Here is a 12,554-nt window from a genome sequence, read left to right as displayed (position 1 = left end):
TGCTAATGGCTGCCAGTCAATTTGAATTGGCCAATCTTTGTGTGTGTGCAGTTTTGCAAAAACTGGATATAGACCTGTCCAGAAGGTATTTGCAGCTGTTGGACAGAAGCCAAACAGGCTGGGTGATCAGCTTACATCAGATCAACACCTATATACTTGATAAAACTGACTGTCAGAAATGTTCATGGTAAAAATTGTAGCAATGCTATGCTGATCTTCAGCTCCATTGCTAGAGCTGTCCCTTGAGATAAGAACATAAGAGAAGCCCATGTTGGATCCAGCCCATCCAGTCCAACACTCTTTGTCACACAGTGGCCAAAAATACCAGGTGCCATCAGGAGGTCCACCAGTGGGGCTGGGACACTAGAAGTCCTCCCACTATTGCCCCCCCCCCAAGCACCAAGAATACAGAGCAACCCTTGCCCCAGAGTTCCTATCTATACCTTGTGGCTGGCTGGCAGCCGCTCTCCTCCTGATAAGTCTGCAGCTGGGGAGCAGCAGGGCGTAAGGAAAAGCCCAACCCGGGTCCTGCGCCGAAGAGAGGCTGAGTGCTGCAGTTGGCGAGGAGGGAGCCCCCAGCGTGAAGATGGAAGAGGAACTGGCCCTTGTGGAAAAGGAAGTTTGGGCAACAAATCAGTCCCAGGCAGCAGAACGGGGATTGTCCCACAGAGACTCTGGCCGTGGTGCCCAGTGGCCTCTCCACTTCAAGGCACGGGCAGCCCAAAGCACCCCCGGGGTAGAAAATCCTGCCTGGCCAGGAGCTCAGCCGGCTCCTGTGCCTGGAACTAGGTTGGTGGTGCCGGGTTGCAAGAGGCAACCTCTGCCTTTATGAGGCTGGCCGGACTGGAAGTGGGGTGGCGAGGAGGGAGGGGAAGGCGGGAGTGTCGCTGCATATACCAGGAGTGCTGAGCAGAGCTGGGCCTGCCGGGAGCTCCTTCGAGCATAGCCCACTCCATTGGCTCATGCCCTCATTGCTTTCCAGGAGCCTCTCACTGAAGCTGCCCAACGTCACGCTGGGAAGAAGCAGCTCGCTGAGGTGGCAGTAACATGCCGCTGCAGTTGGTGGCACCGACCCGGGTGGGCACCTGAGGAACTCGGCCACCCTGCCGCATGGCATGGGGAAGCAGCTCCGGCTAGGCAGCACGCCAATGCCAGTACACCCGAGTGTGGTTTCCCACCACCACCCGGCACACAGCAAAGCCCATTTAAAGTTTAAACCCCCTTCTCACCATTTAAAGTTTAAACCCCTTCTCTCTGGAGTCGCAGGTAGTGGTGGGGAACTGCGCTCCAGGGCCATAGAATACAATGGGAGATCGTGCGGCGCGACTCCAGATAAAACTTCCCTCACTGGCCTGGTGGGAGCTGGGGGCAGGGCTTGCCACCACCATTTTCCCTGTTCCTGGGCTGCTGGAGGAGCGCTCCAGCCCACTCCAGCCCCAAACGACCCCTGCATATTGAAAGTTTGTCACCACATAGCCCCTTTTCCTTCTGTTGCCCTCCTCCAAATCCTCTCAACAAAGTATACAGAGGAGGAGCATGGAGGAAGAGGTGCTATCCCTTCCCTATCAGCATCAAGGGGATGCTACCCTTGGCTTAAGTGGATATAGAATACACCCACAACTCACTTCTGGAGCCACCATATTGAAAACTCATCTGAAAACTTTGAGGGCTGAGTCACCTACACTGTAAATGAATCACACTGTTTCTTAAAGATTAATTTGTTAATGTTATGTAATATGTTAATAAATTATGAACAGCTTCATATATGGCTAATAATATTGTTAAGGAATCTAGTAGATAACAGGATTATAAGAGAACCTTCTTCTAACATCCTTATAGCTCTCGTCAGACACATGCTATGCACATTTGCAACATGCGCCCATCTTATGTTAACCTTTTTATAAATTGCATGTTATTAAAAAGTGTGACCCATAAAACTCTGCAAGACTGCCGTACAGCCAAGCTGATTTGCTTTGCTGTTGATGCTGGCTATATCTGCTCTCCCCCCCCCCCCATTAATGTAGGTCAAGCAACGTCACCAGCCTGAGCCATTAAACATTCCACGCTGTTGCCTTAAAGGCTTTATTTAAGAATCTAAGCCATTCACAAACTGTTGGAAGAATGCCAGTATAAACAGATTTTTTTTCATTCAAATACAGCCTTGCAAGTATCCAAAACTGAGTCAGTCCCTTGCTGTTTAATTTGTCAAGTCAGAGGATCAAGGACTGCCACTGGGGGCTGTGGCTCAGTGGTAGAGCACATGCTTTGCATAGAGAAGATCCTGGGTACAGCCTTTAAAAAGATTTGAGATAGCAGGTGTCGGGAGAGACCTTAGTATGTCTGCCCAAGACTCTGGAGAGCCACTGCAAGGCAGAGTAAACAATGCTAAGCTAAATGGACCAATGGTCTGACAGTAAAAGGCAGCTTCACAAACTGGACCTACCTAGCAACAGTGACTGCTGACCCAGAAACCACGTCTCCTGTCCTGCCTCTATGTATGCTGGCTATAACACAAAGATGACACTGAATATATGTTCTGGCCGGTGATGCTGTTTGACCTGTGCATTCAGAAGAATGCTGCAGGAGTAAAGGAAAAGAATCATAACGTCATCAAGCCACAGAGGAAAGAAAGCACAGAGCTAATTCTATTTTTCAAGCTGTGAAAATGACCTTGGCATGGTCCTATAAAAGCCAATGTATAGGATAGGGGGGAATTTGTACTGCATCACAGTATAGTCCTATTTCCACACTGATGTTTTGCTCTTTACAACAGCATTGTTTTCAGAATCATCCATATAAAGTCATTCACTGTTTGTCCTGCTTTTGTGTTTTCCCCTGCTTTGCTGTGCTTTTCCCCAAAATCTGTTTTGGTACAGTCTTATTGTAAATATCGCACTAAATACATGTAGGCATGACGTGGATGTAAAGGTATGCATTTCTGCTGGTTCTACCCACATCGGTGCCATTTTCTATATGTCAGCATCCACAGCCACCATTTTCCTCATTCACAGCAGAGAGCACTTTCAGGCTTTTTAGAAATAGGTAATTGACAGATTGCTATTGCTTTATAATGTTAAAATGATCTATTGCAACAATATACTAGTTCCCAATGTTCATTTTTAAAATAAAGTTCCGAACCCTTTTCCTTGTGGGGATATAAAAGGCTGCACATTTCTGCTTATGGTTCTGCAACAAAAGGGGACAGAGACTTATTTTTTATTAATGACACCTGGGAACTAGTAGATTGCAGCAGTAGATTATGTTATTATGTTCCAGCAAGTCCCTCTTTTTAAAAGAAAGAAAGAAAAGGCCTGTGGTTATGGGGGAGGGGAATAAATGCATAAATAAGCATTCTGGAATCTTCTGGAAAATGCATGCTAGCAAGAGTGGAAAATTGCCCAGAGCACAATTACAGATTAGTGTATTTTCAGTTAGTGGGTTCATGGACCTTTCAGCATCTGTATCTTGCCTTGGCCTCTGAGCGCAAACTATTCTTCTGTTCTGCATTCACTCCCACTGTCACTGTCACTTTATTTGGGGGGTTTCTCTTGTTTCTGCATTTGTTTTACAGGAATCTGCATTCAGACCACTTCCAGCACACTGTTGCCCTGCAGCTATTTTTCAAGCTGTGAAAATGACCTTGGCATGGTCCTATAAAAGCCAAAGTATAGGATAGGGGGGAATTTGCAGCGATTCTTTGTTCTCATCCACGTTCAAATTGCTAATCCTTTCTAAAGTAGAATAGTTTCTGCAGGTATTTAAGTTCTGCCCACTGCCCTCCCCCCATTTCCACCTCTCTCTCTTTAGGTTGATGCCCCCTCCCTGTTCCATTTTCATTCCCTCCTTTTCCAAAGATAAAAGAGGATGTGTCCTCCCGCTCAGGCAAACTTTTAAAAGCCAGAGAGAGCATAAGACGGAATCAATATAAAGGATTAGGGAATTCCCTGCTCCCAAATGTGTCAGTCTTGCATGTGTGGGTCTGGATTTCCCCTTTCCTTCCCTTTCTTTTGGGAGGGAGGGAGGGAGGGAGGGAGGGGTTGGCAGTCAGTTAAGCTCAAAAATGTGGGTTTTGCTTGTAGATGCAGGATGCATACAGAATGCATAAATAAACCGGAGGGATGGAAACCAGTGTAGAAGAAATGTGTGCGATTGTAAAGTCAACCCTTAAGGCTTGACTCCTCGGATTCTCCGGAGCAAGCTGTCAGTGCAGAAATTGCCCATGTCAGCATTCCTGATCCAGTTTTGAATCTTCTGGTACTGACATCTTAGCTGTTTTCTTTCTTTTCTCCCCCAGTTTCCAGTAGAGAGCCAGTTTAGTGTAGTGGTTAAGAACGTTAGACTTTAATCTGGACAACCGGGTTTGATTCCCCACTCCTCCACATAAAGCCAACTGGGTCAGTCACAGCACTCTCAGAGCTCTCTCAGCCCCACCTACCTCACAGGGTGTCTGGTGTGGGGAGAGGAAAGGAAGGTGATTGTAAGACTCCCTTGGGTAGTGAAGGGCAGGGTATAAAATCAACTCTTCTTCTTCTTCTTCACCCAGTAGTTGATGAGCTTGGCAGAAGGCCACGGCTTGGTCTAAACAAAAGTAACTTTAAACTTATTCCATGTGTCCATACGTTCATGGGTGACCTTCCCAGCTGTGGTGCCCAAACTGTGCAACTCCCACTTCTTTGGTAACATTCCAGCATCAGTTCTGAACTGAACTTTCTGAGAGCATTTTTTAGTCCCTTGGCTCATTTTAATATTTATGTGCCACTCCTCTTGAACTTGTTTGACTTCCCCCCCTGTTGCCTCAGATTGTTTATGCTATCTTCTGTTATTATTTCTTTGTTTTTTTCAGATGTTAGATTTAAATTATTTTAGTTACTTTCTGATAATTGCCTTCTGGACAGTTTGAGCTGAAAGGGGATGATATACATATTTTTATAAATGACTAACCGTTGTTTTTTTCAGGAATACAACCATTTCACTTTTCACAGCAGATGACTGCATGGTGTCTATTGATCCCACTATGCCTGCAAACTCAGAAAGGTAGGCACATTGTCTTAGAACTATGGTAAACTAAAAAAAATAGCAATGCTTATTCACTTGTACTTAGGGTTGCCAAGTCCATCTTCCACCCCCAGCGGGGGACTTTGAGGGCGTTCCTGGAGGGGGCAGGGCATCCCTGACGTGACAACGTCATGTTGGGGATGTCCACCGCCCCACCCCGCCACCCGCCCATGCGCCAGATCTCCAGAAACGGCAGTTCCTTGCACTTAAAGGAGCCGGGGTTTCCCTTTTAAATGCAGGAGCAGGCGTTTCCCCTTTAAGAGCAGCCGCATTTCCCTTTAAAGAGCATGAAGCTGGCATTTCCCTGCAAGCTTGCGGAGATCAGGCTTGGGAGGAAACATGGGTTCCACACACTTAAAGGGAGAGAGATGGGTGGCTGTGGGTGTTGGGGGTGGGGCTTCCCCCGCTGGCCATCTGGCCGGTGGCGGGTAGACCCCCCCCAAAAATGGGAGACCCCTGTCAAACCAGGGGTTTTGGCAACCCTACTTGTAGTATTTGTGAGTTTGTGTACCTGTGTTAGGGTTACCAATCTGCAGGTGAGGCCTGGAGGTTTCCCAGAATTTCAACTGGTCTCCTGCACAAAATGGCTGCTTGGGAGGGTCAACTCTACGGTACTATACCCTGCTGAGGCCCTTTCCCTCCCCAAACCCCACCCTCCCCAGGAGCCATCCCTAAAATCTCCAGGAATTTCCAAACTAGGGTTGCCAAACCACTGATGGTGGTGAGTTTCCCCCCACCTTTTGCCCCCCCCAACTTGTTGCCAGCCAGCTGGCCGGTGGAGGGAGCCCCACCCCCACAGAGCCCCGCTGTGCTTGACGTGACATCATTGCACTGGGCACATCATGCGGGGGATGCTCTAGCATTTGGGTAAAAACTCTATGGTGACCATACAGGGTTTTTTACCCAAATGCTAGAGTGTCCCCTGCATGGCATGCCTAGCATGATGATGTCACTTCCAGGTAGTGTCATCACACCAGGTGTGGTGGGGGTGGGGGTAGAGCCTCCCACTGGGACCCAGCTAAGACCTGGCACCCCTATTCTAAACCCAGGACTGGCAACCTAAGTGTGCTTGCTTGGAATAAGACAACATAGAGTGGGACAGAGCAAAGATTACTCAGGCTATAATGGCCTTTAATTAAAAAAATTATTAAAGCATATGTAGTTATCTGAGTGAAACAAAAATCCCTGTAAGACGAGTAGTCGATGTACAAATGTCTTTTTCTATTCCACTCATCTGCCTCTGGGAGTTCACAGTTCTTTATCCCACCAGGCCTTATTTGCCTACTAGAAGAAGCAAACCAAAACATTTTCCGCACACAGATATTTGGGAAGGTGTGTGCTCATTAACATATACCCTAAGGACCTTCCGTTTTTCAAAGTTCCTTGTCATTTTCCCAGGCCCCTTAGCAGCCTTCTGTGGCCTTGTTTTCCCTCTGTAGTTGTTGATGCTCCAGGTCAAGGCCAGTTCACCACTTCCTTCCCAGTCTGGTCCATGAGGCTGTCAAACAGAATATGTTGGTGTGGTCTTTGAATAGCTGGAGGAATGGAGATTTTGTTAGTACTGTTCAAACACTGGCAAGATCCTCTTAAGTGTCAGCAGGGAAATGGATTTGCAAACAATGTGCACTTTTCTTTTCCCTGGCTAAATAAATTTTGAAAACAAGTTAGAGAACACCTTTAGTTTTTCCCATGTTTCATCATGGCAGCTGTGTCATTTGAAAAATATGTGCTTTAAACTGTCTTTCTTTTGTCACTTGTAGTACTCCGTACAAAGTAATACCTATGGCCACTGGACAGTTAACAGGTAAATGTTTCTTTTAGCCACTTTTTTATCTTATTGCCACAATTTTTAAACATTTATTTTGCTAAATTTTTATTTTTAAAAAAATTAAGAAATTATCACATTTCTTAACATTTGTAAATTTGTATATAAATAGGTTGTAGTATAATGTTTTATCTTTAGGAGATTCAGTCCATAAAAATGTTAAGTGCTGTTATACGATAGCACTTACGACCTTTCTAAGCATTTTATTTCAAATAAGACTGAAGTGCCTGTTGTATTTAAATAGTTAGTGTGATGCAATGGTTAGAGGGTTGGCCTGGCACTGGGGAAATCAAGGTTCAAACCCTTCCCCCGCCATGAAAGACCACTGGGTGATCTTGAGCGAGAGTCTCAGCCCAATCTACTTCACAGGGATGTTGTGCGGATAAACTGGGAGGGGGATGCTTATGTACTCCACCCTCAGTTCCTCAACAGAAATATGGAATACAAATAAAACAGTGGTAGTAATAGTGGTAATGTCCAAGCCACTGGAGCCACATTTCCATGGTTTCATCCCACAGCACGTGTAAAATATTTGACTTAAAGTGAGGCAGAAAGACTGGGGAAAGGGACCTGGGGGTTGCACAATTTATTTATTTTTTATTTATTTATTTGGATTTTTGCTACATCCCTACATCACCTAGTCTGAAGGCTTTTACCCACACAATTAACCTGATTGCTTGCTTGTGGCCTCTGAATGTCATGGCAGTGTCATGGATTAAACCAGGGGTCATTTCCTGCAGGAGCGCACAGGAACGGAGCTCCAGCAGTAAGGAGCCCAGGGGGTGGGCATATGCAACAAGCCCCACCCCCTACTCCCAGCAGCCCTCAGTCAGAGCAAGAAGCAGCCAGGTAAATTGCAGAGCTCCCCCGGCCCCCCGGTCCAAAACAGTCCAGTGGCACCTTTAAGACTAAGTTTTATTCAGGTACAACCTCTCCCTCCTCTGCAAGGACAGATCGGCACGTTTCCCCCCTCCCCAATAACTAGTAATCCAAAACAGTCCAGTGGAGCCTGAGCTGCGGGTGTTGCCTTCTGACACACTTCCGGTGATGTCAGGGGGTGTGGCATATGCAAATGAGTTATGCTAATGAGCTCCTGCACTTCTTTTTCTACGAAATGACCCCTGGATTAAACCCACAGAAAACTGCTCCCATGACACTGATACAATGTGCACCAAGCACCTCAGAGCAACTTCCTGCTTCCCCTCATCCTAGAGAAGTCAATTTTGCCAAGTCCCATGGAAGTTAGTGGTTGCAGCTTGAGGACTAAATGGAACTTCATAGCAACTAACTTTGTCTGGATTGGACAATTTATATTTTAAATTCAGGTACAAAACACCTTTGTTTCAATGGCAAAATATAGCTGTGGGGGCCTCAGTAGTTAGATGGTAAACACGTGCTTAAATGGTTGTGCTTCCATACAATAAATACTAAAAGCATGGCCCATTCTTTTCCTCTTGGCCACCAAATTTGTGTTTATTGAGTGGAAAGCCTACCATACGAAAACGTATGTGTCATTTGCAGGTCATAGTGCCACACATTTAGAAAAGAAGAAAAATCTAACTATAAGTATTGCACAAATTAAAATGCATTTGCATCTCTCCAATGCCAATCCTTTGTTTTTTCCTGTGAAACTGCCATGCTTGTAAATCTGAAATAGAAGCCTTGCAGTGAAAGGACCCGAAGGCTAAAATGTGGCTGGGGTGCATATTGTTTTATTTTGCAGAAAGATCCTAACAAATACTATTGAATGATAGAATTAGACACCCTGCAAAAAGAAGTCACAGTTTGGAACTTTTTGTATTCCATGATGGAATGTGGGATATCAGATGGACAAGATCAAAACACTTTTCCTGTGGAGCATTGACCTGTAATGTAGCCAACTTTGGCCCTGTTCACACTAGACGGTTTGGGCCGGGAGAGGGACGGATCGGGGCCGCAGCAAATGGGTGCGATCCCACAGCAACATCTGGGAATCGTGCTGCGCCCATTCCCAGCCGGTCCCCAGTCCGCCCCTCCCGGCCAAAACCCGCAGCAAAACAGAACCACCTACCGAAGGGCCGCATCACTGCCGGCCGTGGGATCGCCGGCGCGTTTTTTCGCCGGTGCATCCCCGGCCCCCGGCTGTACTGCGCATGCTCAAGCATGCGCAGTTCGGCAGCCTCCCCCTCCCACTTGTCTCTTCCTCCCCGGCGGGGAGCAACGGCGCCGCAGCTTAGGGAATCGTGGGATCCCGCCACGGCGTCTCTTTTTTGGTGCGACTTTTAGCAGCCGTGCTTTGCCCAGTGTTTTCCCTGCCGTGTGGCAGGGGCCTTTTTTTGGTTTTGCTTTGTGCATCTTACTTGGAAGCATCCTCCTCTGCGGCCATCAGTTGTCAGGTCTATGCCCTTCTGGTTAGCATTTGAAGTTTTTAATCAGACAGAAAAACACACAAAGACAGCAACGATTGATATCCTGGGACACCAATATAACTAGAAATGTTGGGCCTACACAGGTTTACATAGCTGTCCTGGTAGGAGGCTCATGTGACAGACTGGGAATATGGCTACTCTCTCATGACAGATATTGTGCTGACGGTAAACAGGGCTTCAAAAAAATCCCACAGTGTGTTTAATAATTAAAGATATACCCTACCACATTTATGCCAACTGGCAATCTGATATCCAGGCTAAACTGCCAAGTTATGACAAGAGATGACACATTTGGATCAAGTAGGAATGTTTTGCTGACAATTGTCTCTCTGAAAAGATTTCCTCCTGGAACTAGCCTATAAGACTGGATTTCTATCACAGCTATATCAAGGGGAAAATGCAAAATCACTTTAATCAGCCTCTCTACTGATTGCTCTTTTGAGTAATACGGCTTTGGATGAACCTATGAAGCTGCCTTACACGGACTGGGGCCGTTGGTTCATCTGATTCAGGGTTGTTTACTCTGACTGCAGCTGCTCTCCATGGCCTCAGACAGATCCTGCCCAACACCTGTTCCCTCAGAAACTTTAACCAGAGGGTCCAGGGTTGGAACTAGATGCCTTCTTCATACACAGTATCTGCTCTGTCATTCCAGCTGTGCCTAGGATGTGCTGTACCAGAATGTTTTTAACCTAATCAAGTGAATCAGACTAAGTTCAAAGGGAAGGAAATCAGAACAGGGAGGGAGGAGGCAGGTGAAGTATGATGGCGTTACAGTTTGGTGCTTGTCCGCTGGCCTTTTATGTTTCCATTTGTATGTTCTTACCAGTAGTAAATACTCTCTTCTGTCTTAACTTAGGATGGCTTCAAAGGAATTGTCTTCCTTTTACTGGGGGGTGATATTTGCAACGTCATGAAAAGAACAACTGGGTTACAAAGCCACCCGGAGGGCTTTTTAAAACCATGTTCGTGGAAGTAATAAAACCTAAAAAGAAACCATTAAAAGTTAAGTTGACATTTCTTAAACAAAAAAAAATACCATTAAGATGACTATTCTATCTTTAGGAATTGCATAGTAGAGAGAATTTTGACAGGTGCAGGTTTTTCACCTTTAGGTAACAAGATGCACCTGCCAAAATTCCTTTGCTAACACAGATCTTAAACATGCATAAGCTTTGTCTTTGTGTACACCTGTTAAATTTCTACCATGCCACACACAGGATAAATAATGGAAGAAGCAGTTTATATTTTTAAATGGGAGGCTGCTTCCAGACAGGGAATTTCCCTGCAAGGGTAGCAAGACACACACACCCCAAGTATTTGGGAGCATCCAGATGACACCACACCCAGTCTGGTCATGATTCATCTGGCTCCCATATTTTTCATCTTTGCAGCGGAAACCCTCAGGGTGGCCATGGCAGAGCTAAGATCCACATTGTCCAGCCCTTTAAAGGGCTTTTTCCCTTTCCCAGCTGAGCCACACTGTTGCATTACAGTGTGTCTGGGAAGGGAAAGGAGAAGGGCTTCTAGGCTTCAGGGGGCACTGAAGTCACTTTTGCTTGTGTGTGAAGGATGAATGCGGGAGGAGCAGGACTGAGGATCACAGCAGCAGTGAGTGTGAGCTTTGTGTGGAACAACGTAAGTTTTATTCCACTCTCTGGTATTCTTGGTACAGTGTAACTTTAACTGGTCATTGGGGACAAACAGAAACTATTCTGAGCTATTTCAGGTTCAAAAAAACCAACAAAAGAGCATAAGAAGAGCCCTGCTGAATCATCTTGCCATGTGGTGCCCTCTCCCACACATAATCTGAGACCTGTTTTGTTTGCACCCCTAGATCCTTTGGCCTTACACTGCCCTGGGCGAGAGAAGAGGCGTTTATTTTGATATTAAAAGCAAGATCTCTCAATCTAGGCAGGAAGTCCCACCCCCAACACTTTCAAAAGAAGCAGCTAATTGCATGAATATGCCAGAAGAACATCAATCATTAAATCTTTGTTTGAATATTCAGAACTCCTCACGCTCTTTTAGCCATAATGCATTGACCCATGGTTGCATGGTTCAGTTGTTAAACCCAGGAAGGGATATTTGCCCTTCTGGCTACAGATGGTAGATCAAGGTCAAGATCACAGCCTATCCTCACATTTAGGGTAATGCTGGCAGGTTAATAACCTGATCTGACAAATGCACCTACCATGCTAAAACCATCAACCATTTGCTCAGGCTGGAAGGTTCAGCTCCTGATCTATTCAACCTTCCCAGGACTACAAAGCACTAATGTTCTTAGCCAATAGCATTAGTCCACCAGTACCCCACAAGAGGTCTGAGAAAAGGATATAATAAGGGTTATCTCTCACCCTCTATTTTAATAACTCTTTATATTCCTCAAGCCTTCTTATACAGCTGACATGAAACAGTAGGATTCTTTCTTCAAGGAACAGACAGAATGGTTTTAATTTCTCCCATTCTACCTTCCCATCTTTTCAACTTTCTGACAGCATGTCCCCCTCCCTTCTCTCCTCTTAGCTCATCCACTTCCTGATCCTCTGCCAGCAGCTTTAAAATCCACTGGCCTCCCATAGCATCCCTCTACCCCATTTCTTTCCCTTGTCAGAGATTCTTTTTCCCCCTTTTATGCAAACCTCAGTCCTCCCATTTGCATTTTTTATTTCTTTTAGAGCAAACCTTACACATTCCTCTTCTCTCTGTATTGTGTAGTGGGAGCCGCATGGATCGACGACAGACAACGACGTGGTGCATAGCACGCTTTATTAGGCACACAACAAGACAAAGACAAACGGCCGGCAGGCCAACTATATACACACCTGGGGACCACCCCTTGGTCACCATTGGTGGGTTTGAATCTCCCGCCATGGCTCCCATTGGTTCCCCAGTGGAGGGACTAGGATCCTAGTCCCCATTGTCTTCCCAGACTGAAGCTCGGGTATATGCCCTGACCTCCGGTGGCGGTCAGTGGACACAACACCCCTCTCCCCATAGTCCGGAACCACTCCTAGGTGGCATAGTCTTTCAGGTACGCTGGGGGCTGTCGCACCCTTGCCGATCGTCTGGGGCCCTGTGCTGGGGCCACCTGGGTTCCGCCCTCCGGTGCGGAAGCCGGCGGTGGAGCTGGGGCCTCGGTGGTCTCCAGCTCGGGTTCTGGGGGCCCTGCCTCTGCTGTCGGGGGCTGGCTGGCCCGCAGTGGGTCCTCCAGCGCGGGCATGGTTACGTCTGGGGCCTCGAAGGGGTCCTCGTCTGCCGCTGCC

The 12,554-nt window shown here is 46.6% G+C and overlaps 1 protein-coding gene across 1 annotated transcript in view; it reads left to right on the top strand.

Moving 5' to 3' along the window:
* PDE9A (phosphodiesterase 9A) overlaps window positions 1-12,554 on the top strand; it is a 98,960-nt gene that overhangs the window by 20,763 nt on the left and 65,643 nt on the right. The window contains exons 3-4 of the mRNA XM_015419739.1: window positions 4,957-5,034; window positions 6,816-6,859. Of these exons, the coding sequence (XP_015275225.1) occupies window positions 4,957-5,034; window positions 6,816-6,859 (122 nt within the window). The remainder of the gene's footprint in view (window positions 1-4,956; window positions 5,035-6,815; window positions 6,860-12,554) is intronic.

This window comes from Gekko japonicus, unplaced genomic scaffold (genome assembly GCF_001447785.1).
Source record: "Gekko japonicus isolate JY-2015 unplaced genomic scaffold, Gekko_japonicus_V1.1 scaffold1906, whole genome shotgun sequence".
Classification (NCBI taxonomy): domain Eukaryota; kingdom Metazoa; phylum Chordata; class Lepidosauria; order Squamata; family Gekkonidae; genus Gekko; species Gekko japonicus.
Note: the sequence above shows the minus strand (reverse complement) of the source record. Positions and strands in the feature narration are given on the sequence as shown.